The sequence below is a fragment of the Bacillus rossius genome, chromosome 1 (genome assembly GCF_032445375.1).
Source record: "Bacillus rossius redtenbacheri isolate Brsri chromosome 1, Brsri_v3, whole genome shotgun sequence".
NCBI lineage: Eukaryota > Metazoa > Arthropoda > Insecta > Phasmatodea > Bacillidae > Bacillus > Bacillus rossius.
The window spans coordinates 229252311-229275194 of record NC_086330.1 but is presented as its reverse complement, the minus strand read 5'-3'; the positions used below and the strand labels follow the sequence as shown (position 1 = coordinate 229275194).

Below are 22884 nucleotides of genomic sequence, written 5' to 3'. Positions count from 1 at the left end.
GATATGTCACGAAATTTCGTCTATCCTGATTATTTACGTTTTTTTCCCATTCTGTAAGGACAATTCACTAACTTCAGCACAATAAAATATTTCTGACAGTAACTAGCAGCCATATATATTATATGCGACGGTGATTCATTATAGATTTTAAAATGAAGTCTCGGAATTAACGTAATATTTTCTTTAAACGGTAATCTTAAGTACCATAATAATTTAAGATGTTGATAACTATGATACAATGGCCGCCGTTCACTTTCTGTAAATACAAAAATAACAAACGTCCAAAATATGTTTTTCTAAGATTACGTTTTTAATAATTAAAATTAGTGATGTGCGAGTCTCGACATCATCGAGAACGAGTCGAGACAGAAATTTTCTCGATCTCGTCTCGAGATAATTTTTTTGGCTCGGAATTTTCGAGAATTTTGTGAACAAGAAATAGGTTAAATAATATAATATATTGAGGCAGCATTTTGCGTTGCGTGTCGAAATAATTAACATATCTTCAACGTAACGTAGATCGAATAAAATAAAATATACTTGTTACGATATTATACACGATAAATTATTAAAAAGTTAAAAACAAACAACTTCCGTTCACAAGTCACTACATGAAACGGTAAACGTAAACTATGAATTGTGCTGTGGTTATCACATTAAATTACAGAAGAAAATGATTATTTTCCGTTAATAAAACCAACATTAAAGTTGAAAATAAATCATTTTCGGTATCAATATCAAGTATCAACGTAAAATGGTACGGTTAAAAATAAAAATATAAACATGACTGCAGAATTCTTCCCCGATTGCATTTTGTTTTATGGCCTTAGGTTATACACACGGCCAGCAGTATATAACAAGCAACATGATGTTTAAATTGCGGTCCGTATCAATAGTGACATATCGATAGTGGTGAATGTTCAGACTTTCATGATCAAGTACCGTCCATGGCTCAAGGAAACTGTATAGACTATGGAGTCAATAACGTATGTTTACATGCGACAGTAGGCAAATAAACTGTTAAGTGAGTGTAAAGGTAAAGTTGTAATTGCAAACCGAAAACAAGTAAAGTTGAGTGTGATGGAGGAAAGTGTTAGTGGTGTGGAGAAAAAAGAACGGAAAATGGCCACAATATGGAACTTTTATTTAAAAAAGAAAGAAGGTGGCGAATGTAAATTGTGTAAAAACATTATTAAAACGCCTTCATGCTCGACAAGTGGACTTTTGTGGCACTTGAAACAACATCAAGCCGCTGAAAAAGAATTCAACAAAATAACTGCTGAAGAAAAGAAGACTTCTAGTCGACAACTTTCAATGTTTGAGTGTGTTGCAAAAAAACAGAAGCTTTGCATCAGCGATGTGAGGAAAAATCAAATAGACAAAAAAATTGCTATCATGATGGCTTGTGATTTTCAACCTTACAGCATGGTGGATGACCATGGCTTCAGAGGTCTAATCAACGAATTAGAACCTAGCTACGAGATTCCTTCGCGAACAACATTTTCAAGGACGGTTATACCACAGTTGTATCAAGAGGAAAGAACCAAACTGGCTGATGAAATTAGTACAGATGCTATCAATGATCTGGAGTCGCTTTCTTTCACTACCGATACATGGTCATCTAGGAGACATGAAAGCTACATTTCGCTTACAGGCCATTACCTAACAGAAGAGTTCAAATTAAAATGCCATATTCTTGGCAATTACCACTTTCCAGGCTCACATACTGCAGATGCAGTACATGCAAAGCTTGTAGGGGCAATGGAAGAATGGAATTTGCCAACTGATCAAGTCCCAGTTTATGCCATAACAGACAATGCAAAAAACCTTAAATGTGCCATATGGAAAACCTTATTTCATCATGTTCAGTGTTTTGCACATACACTACAGTTGGCACTGCACGATGCAAAAAATGAACATGATATTACAGCACTTTTGGCAAAAGGATGAGCTATTGTTGGCCATTATCGACACAGTAATGTTGCTCGTGAGAGGCTGCATGCACTTCAAGTGAAGCTAAACAAACCTGTTCACGAGCTACTGCCAATGGTGCCAACTAGATGGAATAGTGAATACACCATGCTGTCACGTCTTGTTGAGCAGCAGGTGCCCATTTCTGCTGATTTAGGAGAGAGCATGGCAGTGGAGAACTTCACCTCTAGTGAGTGGAAACTAGCTGCTAGCATTGCACATATTTTGCAACCAATAGATGAGGCCACAACCGAGTTATGTTACTCAAAGTTCCCAACACTGTCATCAAAAATCCCATTGATATATGGAATTGAAGCAATGCTTACAAACTATGTCCAAACAGACCAATGCAAATCTGGTACTGCATTTGCTAAATCACTGCAAAGAGGTTTAAAATCAAGATTTCCTTCATATTCTTGTGTGAAAGAAGATCTTCTTTCAATGGCGCTTGACCCTAGATTCAAGACTGTGATATTGCAAGACCATGAAAAGTTGTTGTGCACGAAATACATCACTTCACATCAGCAACCTGAAAATGATTATCGTTCTGAACCAGAACTGGAGCAGGTGAGTGAAGCTAAAGAGACTTGCTCACTGTGGTCAAGTTTTGAAGTGTTGAAGAAGACATCACAATCATCAGTTAGGACTAAATCATCAAGTCTGGAGGAAGAACTAAAAATATATTTACGTGAAGATGTAATTCCAAGGAACGGTGACCCACTTACCTGGTGGAAAAACAACAAGATACGGTTTCCAGCTCTGGCTAAAGTAGCAAGAAGGTATCTGGCAATACCAGCTACACAAGTTGAAAGCGAACGAGTATTTAGTACTGCTGGAAACACTGTGAGCATTAGGCGTGAAAATTTGTTGGCTGAAAATGTTGAACAGCTGGTGTTTTTAAATAGCCGCTTTAGACCTTAAATTAGGTTAGCCACTAGAGTGTTCTTTCTTTGTAAACTAATGTTTCATTCATCATCTTTTGTGGATACTTGATAAAATTATTGAATAATTATGTATGTTTGTCAGATTATTGAGTTTTACTTTTTTGGATCATATTATCCTGTTAACTAAAGTACAGATTTCTCGATCTCGACTCGATTCTCGAGAATTTTTAAATTGCTTTCTCGATCTCGTCTCGAATTCAAAAAAGACTTTCTTGCACATGCCTAATTAAAATATTACACACTTAAGCGCATTGCTTTTACTGTTTATTTAAAATAAAGTATGTAGGGTACGAAAATAAAATTAACCCTGCTTAACGTAACAATTGTAAATAATAAATAGTACATGTTTATGTCTGTATTAATTTTCACGTACGTATGTTGGTATTCGGTATGCATTTGTATTCGCATCTATTCTCCACTGTTTTGATCTTTCCAGCACGGCAAGTTTTTGCGTATTAAGAGGTTAAATTCTTCCTATGTGATTAAAAATTGTTGATAATGCCTAAAACGAAGGTTTCTGCCAGTGACCGATCGAAAGAATTTTCCAGCGAAGGATTTTATTTCAGTGATAAAATTTTAATACGCAAATTCTGTAACTGCAGGCTAGACTACGAGAGACGTGATACGATTGTGAAACATGTCGCGAGAGAGAAACATAAGCGTTTGAGAGTCTTTAATGCCATTGATTTGCTGTTCAACCCAAGAAATGTGAGTAGGGTTAGCATAGATGATGCAAACCTACAGAAGTCTCTGCATAACTTGCCTTGTGTTTCCCATATTCCCATTGATACATTCATACATGGCTATGTTGCTTTCAAAAAAATAATTGAGGATGAACTTTCATTGCCAGAAACAAGTCAAATTGATGTTGCAAAGGTACTGTGCTCCCTTAAAGGGGACTACAGTGAATTTGCTCAAGCCAGTTTAAGGGCAATCTGGTTCCCAACATCAAATGTTATGCAGAACGTTCATTTTCCAGGTACTCATTGGTAGTTAGTGACAGAAGACATCATCTCACTCCAGAAAATGCGGAAAATTTAACTATGATAGCATTTCAATAAAACCGTCTTAATAGTAACTTTGGAAGTGCTTAATTGTGTAATTTTGTAGTGTATGTGATTGTAATTAAGTCGTGAAATTTTTAGAAGTTATTTAAATGTTTGAATTTATGAATTTGCAAATAAACTTAATTGTGATTAGATCATGAGGTTTTAGTGTTTATTAATATTTGTTTTAATAAATTTGCATGTCGTACAGAAAAGCAAGAAAATTTTGCCGTGGGTATTTTGAGCAAAAAAATAAAACCATATAACACCAAAATCTTTATTTCTTTACACCGAAATTTGTCTTAAAATAACCCCACAAAATCTTGACTCTATATATTGGCTCTAACACACTTACTACATTAGCACGGTTCCGCGAATTGCATTAGTAAAATCTCTGCTTCGTAAAATTGGCTTCCCTCGGCCCAGTTGAAAAATATTAACGGCGGCACATTACTTTGCAGAGCTGGTGACTGGCGACCCTCCGCACGGACGTGAGAAATGTGACCGGTGTCGAGATTATTGGGTGCCGGTGATTAGTGGAAGACGCCACTCATTTTTTTTTCTTCTCTCACTCAAGTGTGCGCTGTTACGTTCAGAAGCCGCAGCCAGCCAACACAAAATAAACGCTTTGCGTGAAAAGATATTTTTTTAATCTTTCATTGAGATGGCCACTAATGGCATGGGGCAGATGTCTAATGTCTGCATTAGCCGGCGCCGGCGAGCCTCCCTCCCTGTCTGCGCGTGGGACGTGTACTGGCTTGTGATATATAGAGCCCATCCCCTTGCAACTCGCGTGACGTCGCAGGCAGCTGCGCAGTAGAGTGCGAGTTTCTGAGTCCGGACGGTTTCATCAAGCTACAAACCCTCTCAGCAACCGCTCCGGAGAAATGAACAACTCAAGGTCAAAGCATTGTTGACAGCTTCAGTAAATTTCCATCCCGTTACTGTGACTTTCAGGGGTGGCCAAGGTTGATTTGTCTGGTGCGGACTTTATGCGGATTTAAAACAATTCCATTTCAAGTATTTTAAAAGAAATGTGCGGACATTATGCGATGGCAGACATTATGTGATTCAATACGGTATTGAGCTCTTTCCATAGATTACGGGACATACAAACAGTGAGTGTTCACTTCTTGCCGTATCCGTGCCGTTGTTGCTAGAGATCCAAGCGACGTTCTTTCAAAATATGGTATATTCTTAAAGTGCGAAATGTATTGGTGTTCGTTTGAATTGTGAAATGTCACTGTTTTGAAAAAGTTTTACCTGAACATGGAAAATAATTTATAGAACATACACTGTGTTATGTCGGCATGTGGTAACTGATTCAAGTTTTTATTTTAAGTACCTAGTAGCTCTTTTTTTTACGTGTAAGTAAAAACTTCGCTTTATTTTAGGGATGGGGCGAATCCTGATTTCCTCGAATCCGAATCCTAACTCGAATCCTCGACTGGAATTGCCGAATCTCGAACCCAAACCCGAATCTTTTAATAGATGATGTCCACATATCTAATGTAAGTGAGATGTATTCTGCTTGCACTAAAAGTCCCTTGACTTTATCACATGTAGTTTGGTACATTTCTGGTATAAGTGTATATAAAGACAACAATTTTTTCTTGAGAAATTTCAGTTTTAGTACAGATTAGCGGTTAGGATTTTTTCTATAAATAAGGAGGTCTGCGAGCCTAAGAATTTTACTTCGAGCCGAGCTCGAGCTTTTGTGGTACAGTTACACTTTTGGGAAATTATTTTTATCTTAAACTTAATATCATGTTTGAATAAAGTATTAAAATGAAGTGGGCTTATTAATTTTGGGTAGCTATTTACAGTGTGTATTTACATTTTGCACTGCTAGAAAAAAAATAACATTTTTTTTTCATTGAATCTTACCTGTTTCCATTGGTTCATTAGTAACTGATATCATCCAACTAACATAACCAAGTATATGTTTGTGTAAATGTAACATATCTTTGGAAAAATTTCACCCTTGTCAATTTTTCTGGAGTCCTTACTGAGCTTCAACAAACTTAGCACCAAAAATCATGTTGTTTGAAAAGTACATTCACATTGTTTCAACATTTCCACTTTTCAGCACAATAATTCTGAGAGAGATTGTCACAGAGTATTAAATTCTGTTCTTTAATCTATCATTCAGAACAATAATTTGTTCTGCACGTTCAGGAGTTAAATTAGCTCTACGATTGGAGATAGTGTTTCCAGCAAAAGAGAAGCGTCTCTCGCTGGCAACCTGCTTGGCTGGAATGCTTTAGTAAAATTGCTTAACCTCAAAATTAGTGTCATAAATATCTGTAACTGGTCATTAAAGTTTAATCAATTGAAAGTAATAAAAATAAAAACATTTTACTTCATTCAATTTACACTTGCAAAAAAAACATACACACAATAAACCTACATGGATATTAAAGTCTTTTTCAATATCCTGAAGTCTGAAATATGTTTACTCATGTCATTAAATGTAGAGCTGTATTGAAGAAGCCGATTTTGCCAATATTTAGTTGAATCGGCATTTCTGCCGACTTCCGATACAGTACGCTCGTTAATTTTCGGCCGATATTACTGAAAAACGAAAGAGACTGCCATAACCTAAAAATCCACGAGTACCATTTTCACTTTTCGTAGTAGTACTGCATTCTTTAAGATCGCATTATTTCTTAGCAACATGTGCCAACCGTACATATCAAAGTTTAACATCCTTTTTTTTTTAATAATGTTCTTTAATTTAATATGTCATAAATAAATAATACATTACTATCACGGTAAATATACATCTCAGTTGTTACGGTAACTATAGTGCAAATATGGTAGCTATCATGCTTCTGTAGTAATTATGGTATTCTACAAAGAATCTTTTGTTCAATTATGGTAATTATCTTAAAATAACTATTGGGTTTGTACTGTAGTTATGGTACATCATCCATATTTCTTCGTATGTTGTTGTTCATTTGTCTTTTCTTCATATTTACGTGTGCCATTATTTGAGACAAGAAGTTTCAGAAAAAATTTTAACGGACATTATATCACACATTTAATGGCGTAAATGACGAGACCTCGGGCAATTTAGTCGCTTTATACGGAAAAACCTACCATGCGGGACCTCGTAAGCGAGTTTTACTGTATTTTTTTCCCGTAAATAGTAAAAACCGAATCCTTTGACGAATCCTATATCAGACCCGCCGAACCTTCGAATCCCTAGGATTCGGCGGATTCGGCGGATATTGGATTCGGTCGCCCCATCCCTACTTTATTTAAATACATAAGTAGACAATAAGAGCTAAGCAATACAAATTTTCGAAATTCTTGGAAATTCTAAAATGTTCTCGAGACGAAATCGAGAATATTTTGATCTCGATATTACCGAGACTCGCATGCCTCTAAAATTTACACGTCAGACAACTTCGTATTTTTCCCTTAATTAAATAAGTAAGTGGTAATCTCCGAATAAATATTAGATTTCTACTTTAAAATACATTGTTTTATACGGAAAAGATACCTACACAAAACGCTCTGCATCTACAAGCGGGACCAAAAACATCATGCGAGTTTACGCGAGAAGTTTTTTTATCCCAATTTTGACGGCCTAAAATATAGGTGCGACGATTAAGCGCGTGCGAATATTATGCGATAAAAGAAGATAGACTAAGATTTAAGCACGATAACTAATTTACATTTCCAAATATGTAAATGAAGGTTTTACTTGCCTGAAACATGTCTACAGGTCACTAGGCTCGTGACAATGATATTCAGGCAGTATCAGAGGATACTGAGATGTAATGTTAATTTAAACGTGAACCAACTATATTTATATGTATTCACGTATTTCTAACTGAGATGGAGTTCCCATAAAATATTCAACTCTCTAACAATAAACATGATTCTCAGTTCCATGTTTAGCACATAAATGATAGGAGAGACAGCACTTCCTCACTCAAATAAAATGCTCAAGTAATGACAAAGTGTTCAAAATCAGTCGCAAAGTGGGTGTTCGGTTTATTTTGTATCACCTCAGCGCAAATGTATACACACTCCTGCTCAGTCTACGGATCCTGGAGGTACGTTGTGCACGAATCACATGAAGTCTAGACCTGGCACTTTTCTACCATCTCATGGATCCATGATCCTTGGTAGCCTTGACTGCTATTGTGTCACGCTCATGTGAGTTCAGAGTCCACGCTACCTGTATCATCTGAACCAGGGCGTCCATGATGGAGGCCACATGCTTGGCCTTCATGTTGTTGAGGTTGCGACCCATGTTCAGGTGCTTGATGGACTTGTTCTTGCTGATGGCGGTGACCACTGGCGCCAGCTCCACGTCCATATCTGCGACACAGCACAGCAGTTGCACAGAGGAGCTCGCTACAAGGTCTCAAGTGAACACTAGCATCCCGCACTGCACACGTCTCACTAGAGAGAAGGTGTACTCAAATACAAGTTTAATGGCAAACCCATACATTTCAAGTACAATAGAGCACCTTCTTACAGCTTTTAAAAAGACAAACCAAAAAATGTTAAAGGAAGGAAATAATAAAACTAGCAATAAACAAAATGTAAACTATACTGTCAGAGTATTGTGTGGGACGACCTATGGAACATTAATGTAAAATAAAGATAAAGAGTACGATACAAGAGGCATTTAACAACTGACACAATTTCACACACAAATATTTAATAATAAAAAAAAGTTTCTACTATAAGGGAAATAATCATTGTAGTTAAATAATTATATATTTTGGGACCTTAAGTACAAGATAAAATTTCTATGAAAGTGTATACTAAGAGAAATGTAATTAAATTTTGTTTTAAATAATCAGTGTGCTTAGGAGTTTGGAATAAAAGGTTATGTTATGAAAATTTTGTAGAAGTGAAATAGCTTTGTTAATGAATGGACATGTACAAGCCTTCTAATAAGGAAACTTATCGATTATAAGGCAGACTGTCAAGATACATTGATAAAAATACTGTTAAACAGCGTTAAAACTAAAAAAGAGAAACTATATTTATGAAATATCTATATTATAAACAGCATAAAACTTCAAGTGTATAAAAATTGTTAAAATTGTATTTAACAGAATTATTATACAAATTTTAGTGCTACAAGATATTTTATAACATTGTGAAACTTCTTGGCCATTACTACATCAGTTGCTGACAATGCAACTAGAGGTCAAGGCAAAGGACTTCCGAGGTTGCCTAAAACAAGGACTGGTTTCGTAGCCAGGGAATTTTAGATTACCTACGATGAGGAATGGATTCATATACAGATGATTCGAGGAAGTTCCAGAACTGCATTACAACAGAACAAGTAATGTCTAGCCTGTAGTCTTACGTCTCATTGTCTTTGTTTGAACATCTTAATAGTGACTGCTAAATTTGTTTAGGATGAATGTGAGAATGTTACTAATTGAAACTCGGAGGCAGAGAGAGGTATACCGAAAGGTAAAAGAGTCTTAAGAGTCAGCAGCAGTATAATAGAAATTTTCGAAGCTATTTAAACTGAAAAATGCCTAATTAGAATCACTGGCCAGTTTTAGAAGAATCTAAATGTAACATAAAAATTATATTTGAAAATTAGCTAATGTAAATGACGTCGCTTTCAGGAGTGTTTCAACGTATTGTATGTTTTATCTTTGAAATAAGAACATAGAAAAGATTCATAATTTTTTTACTTAATTTCTTATGTTTACTTATTTTTGGTGAATGTGGTAAATTAAATTAGATTCTAATATTCAGCCTTAAACACTTGCATCTGATTAGCTTCCTAAAGAAGGATAGTTATTTTGTGTAGAAAGAGAGTCGACTACTAAAATATACCTGTTACAATTTTTTACACTGACGGGTGTCACAAACGCAACTACTATCAGATGTCAATTGTCCCTCCTTTCTCTCTTCACAGCCATGGCACTTGCCCCCCCTATCTATTAGAGCCCAGATAAGGGCAGAGGCACATTCACCATTTCGCTGCTGCGTGACCTTGAACCACCAAGACTTGCCTGGGGTGGGAGGCAGAACCACTTCCCCTCTCTTCCACGCCTACTATACATGCACCGCCAGTCAGCACTACTCTCGCTTCCCATTGGTTACCCTCCTTCCGGCCAGAATACAATAAAAGAGGGCGCAGAATTTGTGATTATCAGTCATCGCCTAACCACCGACTCGCCTTATTGCCTCCATACTCGATGCCTATGCTCAATCTCCTCTACCCATTGAAATTACCTGCACTTCAAGACCTGTAACCTTCAGCTATGAGAGCCTGCTCGCTGCCAGTGCCGCCACCTTGTCGCAGATTATAACGTCCATTTATGGGCCAGTCTCGAAAAGTAAATATTCTCAACAATCCGTTTCCGGACGTGCCGTGCTGTCACTGAAAGGGAACTACTGCTGACTCTCCGTTTTCGGACATGCCCAAACTATTTGACTACAGACTCCTCTGTGCGGCATTTTGCAGCCGGTGGAGCAGGAAGACTCAAGATCGTCGCAGGCAGTTCCGCCTCCCGTCAATTATGTGTCCTTAATCAGTTGGCACTATAGGGGCAGCACTTAGTGTGTATCAAGGAGGCCAGATTCGGTGGTTTGTGTTGGGTACAAATAAAATGTCTTTACCGGGAATTGTCTCCACGAGATATTTACTAACTATGACCATGAGCATGCTCGGGCAGAGAACCCCTGCCACATTAATACCCCTGGAAGAGACCCAATCATGCCATCCAAGCTTTGACTGCACTTCACGCGACTGACTCTGCAATGCCTCCTGCAAATCAGCCACCTTGTGGCGAGGTGGCCAATGAGACCCCGACATGCGTCTCACTCCCTTGTTGCTCCCTTATGCGAGTTAGAGGGGTCAGCATCAGGAAAGGCAACGTTCCAACACTTACGTTCTTCTTGTAGACTAATTTTCAATAGATGTTCCCCAATGTTTTATGTAGAAGGTCTCCTACTATTTGCATTTAAATTGAGACTATAAACTGAAGGAGGCATCAAAAAACGAAGTGCAAGTTATAATAAGGCTGCTGGAAATTACATTTTCGTGACTCCCAGTACCATTACTGTTTATTTCAGAACTTTTTCAATGCTTTCGTAACCTGTAGACACCCAGTTTATTAAAGTAAAAACTAAGGGTGTGTGGGATCCAGACTTGCGGGAAAAATTTTGGGAGGGGATTACTTTTTTTTCCTGTTGGGAGGAAATAATATTTTCTTTTTCCCGGTACTTTTGAGAATAGAAAAAATTCTTATGTTCAAATAAATTTGAGCTTCTATCAACAACAGCGGGCCACTTGGCCTAGAACAAAAGAACAACTATTGTTTATGAAAGATGACACGTTTATTATCGAAAATATTTCAAAATTCCACGATTCCAATGAAAAAAGTTCCCAGAATCAGCCTGAAATGCAGCTCTAAACCAGACTTCATTTTAATAGTTTGCCGCTTTGTTATTTCCCATGTATATTATACACATTTGAATTTTATATTTGTATCAATTATTGTGTTTACTTGAATGAAATGGAAATATCAAAGTTATGTTTTATTGAGAAATCAAGAAAGAAAAATTAATGAAAATTATCAGGGACAGCTACTGCCAAAAGATAGCAGTACTGAATAATTTTTTTTTTTTACATATGTAACGTGTTTTATTGCATAATCGTTGCACACGCATAATCGTCGCACCGTTATTTTAAGACATCAGAATTTGGAGAAAAAAAATTTCTCGCATAAACGTCACATGATGTTTTTAATTTACGAGCGCTTTGTGTATGTAGTTTCCCGTATAAAACAATGTTTTTTTAAAGTTGAAATCTAATATTCATTCGGATGTTACCACTTACTTATTTAATTAACAGAAATACGAAGTTGTCTGAAATGTAAATTTTCTTTTAAAGATTTTTTTCAAATGTTATAACTTTTTAACTTTTCGTCTTCGTCGCTGCTGTGTACCACTTATAAAAATGTAGCCAGCGCTAGTTGGAATCATTCATGCTTGGTATATGTTGATTCCCGTATAGAGCGCGCGCACGTAGTCAAATATTGATACAGATAGCTCATCGATTGCATGCAACGCGCACGCTCTGTCTGGTGCCGAGTTAACTACATTTGATAGCCCACGCTTTATCGGGGTATGTAATACAATAGTTATGCGCTCCGACTCAAGTTCGCGTCACAGTTTTGGTTTTTCTATTTAAGTTGAACAAAATGATTTTGTTGCATGACTTATTAATTTAAAATGTTTGGCATGCTTTTGTGTACTTTACTTTTTAAATGAACGTACTTTCCTTGAATAGGTTTTGTTTTTATGAATAACTTTACGTAACAAAAATGTTTTTTTCACATAAACGTCACACCCCTACTTTTCAAACTTGATTTTATTATAAAATGTGCGACGATTATGCGATAAAACATGGTAAACTGTGAAAATATGATTAAATTTAATAGTCACTTTTTTTGAAGGTAATTTGAGGTCCACAAAATTAGGATAGTTTTAAATGGGCAGGTATAAATACACACAAAAATAAGGTAATATTTTATGTACGGCAGGAGGTCAGATTCCATGATACTGTTTTATTTGTATAATTAATGTGTAACATGGCTGACAAAAAGACACATATCTGGCACTACTTTTCAAGAAGCAACGATAAACTAAGTGCGAAATGCAATATGTGCAGACAAAAGTATTAAAACAAGCTATGGTAGCACATCAAGTCTCATAAGGCATTTGATGCAACATTCAACTTTGAAGTTGCAATGTGAGACGCAGCAAGAACTGTTACGGCCACGGCCTGATGCTTCACAACCAGGCCCATCAAAACAAAGACACTTTGAAGATACCTGCCACTGGTCTTCTCATCATCCAAAGGCAAAACTCATGACAAGGAACATTGTTGAATGGTTGGCTGATTCTATGCTGCCATACAGTGTAGTAGAAAAGAAACATTTCCAGAAACGTATGTAGTCAGCTCAACCGTTGTACACAGTACCATCCTAAACCACATTGTCCAGAATGAAATTCCAAACTTTTATGCTTTTGTGAAAACAAAAATTTCTGAAGAACTTTCTCAAGCAATTGCCAAAGTTCAGTCAATGTCAGTTAATTGTAACTTATTGACATCATGCAGTGAGGATGCTTTCTTGGCATTAACTTGTCATTTTGTCAAAAACTTCATTCTTATAAAGTACTGTCTCAGCTGTGTTAGTTTTCCAGAAGCCACACAGCATTTCTGACAAACTTAATGACATTTTGAATGAGTGGAACATCATAAATAACAGTACAAGCATTCCACTGTTTATTACTACAGACAATGCAAGAAACATAAAGCTAGGGTCTAGACTTTGCAAAGCACCTCTGACACACCTGCAGTGTTTTGTTCATAACTTACAGCTTGCTCTTGGTATACCAAAAAATCTCATGATTATATAAAAGGCTCGTGATATTGTAGGTTATCAGCAACTTCAGCATTTCACAAAATTCTAAAAGAAATGGGAATAGACAAATTAGAATTAATTCAAGACTGTGCGATGAGATGGAAATTGGAGTACCTCATGCTTGTGTGCCGTGAATTTGAAATAATTGGCACAAATTTATTTTCACCTAAATTCCCTAATATAAACGCATTGTTCATCCTGATCAAATATTTTCTACTAGAGTACCGCTACGCTTTCACAGCTCCGCAACCAAGAACCTGGTGCGATTTCGCCAGGAAAGTATAAGACATCGTTTTTCTTCCCGCCTCTGGCCACAAACGCGACCAGTAACAGCGTCCGGCTTCATGACCAAAAGAGCTTTTCTCAACGTCCTCCCAGGGCAGCTCTGTTCCCCGAGCTCAGCTTAGGTTAGCAGCTCCAGTCATGCTTCATTCTAATCTTCCAGGGCTGTCGGGCACGTATCGGCGCCCGCCCTACGACATTTCTCACGAGCTAGCAGATCCCCCTCCTCCATCTTTTCCACGAACAACACCAAGGGCACTGACCAGGGTCATTAACCTCGCCTCTCAGCGAGCTGAAATCAAGGACATCTCGCCGGCCAGCCAAAGGCCTGCCTTCGCCATCTTGTGGCGAAGGTGCCAACTACTTTACTTTAGTTCGGCGTTGTAGCGAGACCTCTAACAGCCGCCACAACACCACTCTCTATTTCCCTTTTAGCCTGACAGAGCGCGAACCAGCTGGGCCCATAAGTGCCAGGCTTATGCTAGGCCCTCTTGCAGGACTTTTGTGAACTAACCCCAAGTCTGTTTCGCCTGTGCCCCAACGGAGCGTGAGTGACCTCCAATGCCCCTTAAGACAGGCTACCAGCCACCTTTGTTTTTATTTTTCTTTTGGTCAGAGGAGCAATCTCTTGACTGCTTCTTCCAGCCAATCAGAAGCCAGTTCCCCCACTTCCTAGGCCTCTGGGCCCCTAGCGCAAGTTCTAACTACATGCAGCCCTATGGATTAATTGATTCGTCCTTCTGTCATCACCGTGGTTGTTTTGTTCCGGTGCTTCTCACCCGTGACCTCTTTTGTGAAGCAGTCTCGCAGCGACTAGCTTACGGGACGTGATCCCATGGAGTCCGGGAGTGTTGCTAGTTTAGTTATTTTTAGATAGATTTTTGTGTAGTTCTGATTACTAGGTAATCTTGTAGCGAGTGCTAGTGCATCTTCAGAGGGAGTGATTTTCATCACTTCACCCCCGGAATGGTAAGTGGGAAATTCTACGCCTTTTTGCCTATAGTTGGCTCTCTACTTAACTTTTGCCCTGACTTCTCGATTCCTGTTGGTTGTCACCTTAATTTCTATTCTTGACCGCTGGACCTTCTTTTCATTAGGTTCCATTGGGGTCCAAAAAATGGTCCAAGAGTTAGGTTTTTCTCCAGCTCAAGTCCATCGGCTAAATTTACATGCTTCCTTATTGAATGGACATGAATTCTACGCGTAACTCCAGCCGGCTAACCTTTGAGCCACCACCTCTTCTCCTCACTTCTAGTCACAGCCAGTGAACAGTCAATGATATCAGAAATTGTTAAACCTAAAATAGTTACCTAAATTATATATAGTCCTGCACTGGTTGGGCTAACAAATGTTTAACCATAAACGATCCTAGTTAGTAAATTATTTGTGTCAGTTTCTTTGTTAAAACTTGATTATGACAAGTTTTGTTTGGTCAAAGGAAAATGTTAAATTTGTAGTATTCCAGGTACAATTAATAACCTATTTGCAATTGATATGTTTTTAACAGCCGGGCCCCCAGTAACTTTGCTCTGTGTAGTTTTGTAATTCTTGAAATTATCAAAAGAAAAAATGAAAACCATAATTAACAATAAAAAGGGTAAGCTTTAAGCAATCATCTTTTTTTTATTTCTTCAAATACGATCCATTTTCTACTTCCTCTTGTGAAAAGTCCTTTTTTTTTTTTAATGTTTCTCTCTTGTGTACCTCGGAGTATACTGTAGATACTGTAGTTTCATTCGCCCACTTAAGGCAGCTTCCAGGGCTTTTATAACAAAACCAATATAAAGCTCTCTTTATCTACCTACACAAGGGCAGTGTCACTTGACAGACTGATTAAAATCAAACTTGTTCTCACAAGACATCTGGCAGAGATAAACGTTCACAATCTTAGTGTGAGTGAGTGGTAAATTGTTTTAAGGTTATATAAAAATTCTTAAACAACTGCATGAAGCCATAGTAGAACTTTCTGGAGAAAGGATACTTACAGCTTAAATGGTTAATCCAGTATTCTTTTCAACTGAGAAATTTTGGAATAACTACATTAAAACTCATGTTAGAGAAGTTGGGTCTGGTGTCACATTTTGTAGGGCATTACTTTTTGGACTGAAGGCAAGCTTTCTTTTATTTATATAAAAGGCAAGAGCCATATTTTACAGCAATGTTTGTTAGATCCATGCTTCAAGGCTGTGGTTGTATCTGTCAATGAAAAACAACTTGCTGTTAACACTTTGCAGCAAAAATTGACAGTTGTCTAAACACCTGTCTAAAAGAAGACACTGAATAAGGTAAAGTGATAGTTTAATATTAACACATCAACTTAATCATAATTTGTAATAACAACTTGGAATAGCTCACAGAAACATAAAGGGGATAATTGCTTACTGTGTGCAGCTTTTGCTAAACTAATATTCTTTGGGTGTAAAATTTACTGGATGCAGTACATAGCAGTACATTTGTTAGTAGGCTTTTATTATTTTCCACTAATAATAGGATACTGTAACCTTGTTTGTTACTTGTAGTTAGCATCTCATATATTTGGTACAGATTTTGATTGTTTTTTTTTTTTATTTTGCAGGACAATAAAAAAATTAATCAGCTTATGACTCAGTCACTACTCTTTGTGGCATGAATTTGGTAATTTAGCTGCAAAATCTTTTGTAGGGTCTCATCAGAACACAGAGGTCACGACATATTTAAATATGCTGCTACTAGAGAGAACGGAAAACCCACTGAAGTGGTCGGAAAAAAATTAAATGAAATTGCCAAATTTATGCTCGTTAGCAGTGACATATCTGGGAATACAGTGAAAGTCCGTTGTAGCGAATACAGTCTATAACGTAAAGTCCGCTATACGATAATTTCCATCGGCACCGTCAGTTTTGCATATGCTGTGTAGGATAAAAATTTCGAAAATAACGAATGCAGCGTGGGCTCATTTTCGCTATAGTGATAGATTACACACCTGTAATTTTGCTCTAAAACAATGAGAAAACATCTACAATTTCCTTAATAAATGAGAAACAGCTTCGCACAATTCCACGCGTCCGGCAAATGAAACAACGCGCATGATGTGGCTGTCTTGGCAACACCGCACAAGGTGGGGCCCCACAGCGAGCATAGCTTGCCTCGCGGCGACGAAAGCAAGTGTCGTTAACCCACTGCGACAGGGCCCCGCTGCTAGCATTACTTATTTATAATCTCACCAACTGTAGCCCGTAAATGAGCATAACTCGTCTCACACTCGCATCAGTGTTTGGCCTACCGTTGCTTAACAACTGCATTAGCCATGCACATTCCACGAATTTGCCACGGCTGATGATAATGTTGATGTGTGCGGGGAGTTGACGAACACGGAACTTGTCAAGCTCGTCTCTTCTAATCAAAACGAAGCGGCGTCTGAAGATGATGACAATAATGACGACGAACCAAGTGACGTATCTGTTCCGTCGAAAACGTCAATGATGGAGGCACTTGACACAGTCCTTTTTATCAGCATACAAATGCTTTGACAAAAGATTTGATGAACTTCCAAGAGGTCCAGTCGTTTATTTTGTCCAAAAGTCTAGTGAAATCAAGGCAAATGAAAATTGATTCGTTTTTTAAAAGTGTTTTTTAATTTTGTGTTATTTTCCAAGGGTCTGTACGAGTGATTATTTTTGTGTTGCTGACCAACTGTCGGAAAAGTTATTTTATATCATTTGTATGGTTGTCCAACGTAATTAGAGAGTTTTTAAATTTTTTTTTGTGTTTGACATTTTTCATAGGTGTCAACGTGAGTAATAATGTAACAAATTTTAAAATAAATTTCACTACATCTTTGAGTTTACATATTGTTAGTAAGTATTCAAAACTCTGCAAATATGCACCCGATATCATCAGCTTAGCGCACATGTCTCCAGCAAACCAGCTGCGGTCAAAGCGACAGGAAGCGGCCGGCATGACCTTGCGTGACCCCGCCCGCCCGTCTCCATGTAAACAAACAGCTGTGCGCTTAGCCACAATGTGCGTGACAGCCTTAACACGGCCACACAGTCTCATATTTCGCAGTCGGCAAGTGCTTATATAGCTTAAAAATGTTATTTTAGTAAGTTTTATGTATATTTCCTTTACTTTTGTTGTGAATTTCCATAGTAAAAACAAGCGAGAAAATAATATATTTTAAAAATGCTACAAAAATTAGATTTTTTTTTAAAGTTTAGCTATAACTAAAATTCGCTATAACATAAACTTTTGGCGCCGTTATAAATTTACGTTATAACGGACTTTTACTGTACCAGCAAATGAAACTGCCTGTGAAAGGATTTTCTCATACACTGGAGATGTATTGTCTTCAAAGCGAGAATCTTTAGCCACCCAACAAATAGAAGAACTGGTTTTCTTGCATGAAAACAGAAAATTACACTAAAAATCTGTTTTCCAAAAAGATCACAAAATTGAAATATGATGTAACTCATATGAGTGTAAAGATTTTCATGTTATATCTTGTATAGTTTCTTAAGGTTTAGTTCATAAAAGCAGTGATACACCAGTTTCATACGTTTTTAGAGGTTAATGCTATTGTGGTAAAAAAGTTTCAAAATTTATACTGCACGGTCTAGAGCTTATAATTTTTTTTTCCTCCTGATTTTTCCCGATTTCCTGAGTGAAATCTGATTTTCTTTCCCAAATTTTTCCCAAAGATAAATTTCCTTTCCCGCACACCCCTAGTAAAAACCTAAAAATTATACAGAAACTTAAGTGCTCATGGTCTATTACTAGAGATCTGAAATTTTCGCGATCATGATAACGCGAAAAATAACGCAAATTTCATTGATAATCGCGAAATAATACGATTTCGTTTAGTTTTCTGTATACACACAAAATTTTAAGAAATGTACGGTAACAAACTTAGTTTCATCTTGATTTCGCCGGCATCGCCATTGTCAGAACTAAAACTAACCAACCTTAGCGGTAGCCTGCCACTGTTTACGTTTCGAAAATCACATACAGTAAGTCCTCTATTTACGTCGTACCGATTTACGTCGTTTCGGATTAACGTCGCTAATGTTTGAGTACTCATGTTTCAATTTAAGTTGTCGCCGATTCACAATAACGTCGTTTACAATGACCATAAATCTTTATTTTAACCAAAACACCGTATATAATTCGTTCATAATTCTTTGTTTCCTTCGGTAGTTAATTTATGCTATGTAGCGTAAGCTACACGTTCACCGCCTTTTCTTATACATCATGAGGGACGCTTCCTGCTCTTACGTACAGTATGTACTATATATCTGTTTTTATATTTCAATCAATAAAGGTAATAAAGCAGCTGATTAAATAACCATTCTATAAAGCTGAGAAGTACTAGTTGGACTTGTTTCCCACGCTGTCGGTTGTCATTTGCTGATAAAATTGTTGCCCGTTGTCACGTCTGTATGCCAGCGCTTCCGGCCGACCTTGGGCCGTGGCTGGCCGGTGGCATGAAACATGGCTCATTTTGCGTCATTTCTATTTACGTCGCGGTTTTCAGGAATGTAACCCCGACGTAAACGGAGGACTTGCTGTACTTTACATGTATGTATGGAAGAACAAAATATATAACTGCTAAGTTGTGACCACAACACAAAATAAACATAACGTACGCAACCACAACTCCACGCAATACTGTTGATGTAATGGTTGGAAGGAGGCGGAAAGTTGTGAGCAAGCGGAACCAGCGTTGCCAACCCTTCAGCAAGAAATGTCCGTACGAAAATGTCATTTGGACCATATTTCCCTATCCAGGTCCGTACAATAATTTTTTTTACGATTATATTAATAAAACTATTGCACAATAATGACTTCGTGATTTCATTTTGCCATGAAATAGAATTACGAAATAAACAAAATAAATTTTGTTCTTACACAATGCAGTTATGGAATAAACCTTGGGAATAAACAATTTGTGACGCCACAAAAGATTGCATGCTGGGAAGAATCAGCTTTTTTTTTCACAAACAACCGGCAGTCGTGCGCACGTCTGCCATAAGGATCAATGCTATGTGTTTGTAACGCGATTCCAGCTGAAGTATACGATAAACACTGTACGTCCGTACACACAGTGAAATTGCCGTACATGTACGGTCAGGACCGTACGGTTGGCAACGCTGAGCGCAACAAAGAGAGACGGAGCATTCACATCGCAGTGTTGCCACTTCTTTCGTTTAATGTATCGTATTTTACTGCTGCATGGGAACATTAAAATAAAATAACTTGAGTTTGTGTAAAAATATGCCGAAAAATGCTGCAAGTGCGTGGCAACGTGCCGACGATTTCAAAAGCGACGGGCTATACGCACCCGATACGGCGACGTTAATGTGCAAATTAGGGCTGTGCGAATGTGACTTTTTCAATGCAAATCAAATGTGAATCAAATATTGCAAAAAAATTGTGAATAGCGAATAATTTGTGAATATTTTTTAATTAAGTTCTAGGTATAAATCTGAATAATTACAGTCAAAATTTGGAATATCATAAATTGTTGTTTAAAAGAGTAATGTTCTTTAGCTTTATATACATTTTAATTACTCATGTAACATGTAAATTTTTAAGTCTCTTTTAATGGTTTAGTAATAAAACACAATCAGTGATATAGAAATGTCTTCATCAAAAGCCAAGCCTACACCTTGCCATCAACATTACGTAAATTGCAGTGCAAAAAGACCAATTCCTTTACATGTTCTGGATCCAGGCATTGCCTCTTGGAAGTGACAATGTTCCCAGAAGCAGAAAAACAACGTTCTGAACTTCACTTCTTCTTCTGAAAATTAAAAACAGCAAAAAAAGTTTATGAAAGTAAACAGATCTTTGATGTAACAGTTTTATTCTCCGCAATAAATAGTCAAGTGATTATCAATCAATATATCGAAGAGTTGTTTATTACAGTTTGTTCGTAAGCATGGTCAATATTCCTTTCTCAGAGTCTTTTTGAATCAAACGTGTCAAGGCAAAATAATTTTTAATGAATTTTGTTTATCTTGTATTTTTAATTTTATTTAATTATTTATGTAACATTTTCGGTAGTTTAAAAAGTGATTGCGCTGGAGCAATTCTAGCAACACAATTCTCTGGCCATGGACCGCTCTTCTGGCCATAACCATAAACGGACGTTTTCTTCTTGACGTGACGTCTAATAAATCGATGAAAGCTGGCTGCACGCATGAAAAATTGTCCCACTACGGATGTCCCACTACGGATGTGTTTACACATGCATGGCATCTCTCTGGTATGTTGTGGACGGTACAGAGAACTCGGCCGGCACGTGGCGGCGAACCGAGGTTATTGTTGTGCACTGCGCCACGGGAGTATATTCGCAAGGAAATGGCGTTCTTACAAGTACGTATTATTTTAATTACTAGTGTAAATCAGTATATTTAAACAGTGTTGTATGAGTATTGTTTTAGCTAAGTAATTAATATTTATTGCTGGTATGATACTTTTCACGCTTTAGTTTGACATTGGTAATTATTTGTCATGAGTTATTATTTGATCAACAAAATCACACACCGTATTATAGTTATGAGCGCACGAGCGTGTAAATATTTCAAGTCCAACAAAGAATATGCTAGTTAAAAGAAATTCAAACAAATATCGTGTGTGGAATATTATTAATTTATAACATCTGAAACAATTGCTCCCAATATGGCCTCGTGGCTGTGAGGTTAGCAACGCAGACTACTAATCGATAGGTTGACGGATCAAATCCCGGCGACTGAAAATTTTTTTTTGTACTTGTAAAAATAAATACGGCACGCACGACACTTCAAAAGTAATAAATATATTTGAATTAATTAATGCAAATAAAAGTAAATTTATTAATTAAATTGTAGATTTCATTTCACTCCTTTGTATCCAGACAAAATAGTGATAATTCAATAAAAAAGATTCAATTTTATTCATAAAAGTATGCAGAGGTAGGTTTTTCATACAAAAGATATAAAAAATTTAAAAAAAATTTCTTCCTCAAAGAATATAATATTTTTAATGCCTAAATGGTTTGGTTGCAAAAACATATTACGGCTCAGTCTCAGGCCGAATATGATATTTCCTTTTCTTCTGGATCAATAATTTCATCAATGTTTTGCTATGACGTTGTCACGGTAAACTATCGTCCGTAAACCGACTTTACAGACAACCTATTTTTTTTGCTGTAGCCATGATGGCAGCTGTATTTACATTTCTATCGTTAAAAAAAATTCTCTAGATTTGTATTAGTAAAATTAATAGAATGGTACTTAAGAGTATGTGTGCATTATTTTTTAAAGGTTATTATTGAAAGCTGATGCACTGGCATTGTTTTAAATACAGGAGAATCCTGTTATAGCGAGCACGGTAATAGCGAGAACACGGCTATAACGAGGTCTTTTTGAGGAATTTACGGCGTGATCACGTGAAGCACACTTTGGTTATTTGTCTGCTTTTGCTCCACCCTTCTCGCTCGCCACTAGACATCTTGCCGTTGACACCTGTCACATTCTTCAGCCTTGTAGTCGCCACCTAATTGCGTGGCTTTAAAAATAGAATCCCGTCCTTTCTTTCTTTCATCAAACTTCCGCTTGGCTTCAAGGCCAAGGTGTGCTCGACACAAATAAACCAAGACTTTAAATATACATATACTTGTACGCATTTGTTATTATTTAGAAAATAGACAAAATCTATTTTTTCCCGCCATTAAACATAACAATGTGCACTTTTTTTTTAAATATAAATGCTCTTAATTATTTGTTGTGAAATTTTCATTAACAAATAATAACATTGTTTATAACTATGTTAGGCCAAAAAAGTTGAAGCCGTCTTTATACTTGTTGCTAGTTGATCGCATTAATAATATAAAAATATTTATAAACTTGTTTGGAATTATTTCAGCCGTGACATGTTTACAAACACGTCACGTTATTTCTTTATTGTCTGACAAATAGTAGGCACTACCGTATTTTTTTCCCGAATCGCTAGGACAATTTTCTTGTAACTTTTGTTTCGGTCAGTGGTCTGATGGTTTGAGTTTAATCCCAAATTTATTTTCTAAAAAAGTTTACAGGTTTCTTTAAATGAAAAAAAGTATAGTTTTCCAGCGACTATTTCGTTTAAGGCGTACGTGCGTTGCCGCACTCCTGCGATTTTGTAAGGAATTAAATTGTTGCGCTACACTAGCGCCACCTTTAGCAACATCCCGAACCAACACAGCCACCAGCA

General features: G+C 37.0%; 1 protein-coding gene across 9 annotated transcripts in view; it reads right to left on the bottom strand.

Moving 5' to 3' along the window:
• LOC134527342 (F-actin-uncapping protein LRRC16A) overlaps positions 1–22884 on the bottom strand; it is a 324842-nt gene that overhangs the window by 177961 nt on the left and 123997 nt on the right. For all 9 annotated transcript variants that reach the window (XM_063359938.1, XM_063359939.1, XM_063359940.1 and 6 more), the window contains one exon: positions 8154–8296. In XM_063359938.1, the coding sequence (XP_063216008.1) occupies positions 8154–8296 (143 nt within the window). The remainder of the gene's footprint in view (positions 1–8153; positions 8297–22884) is intronic.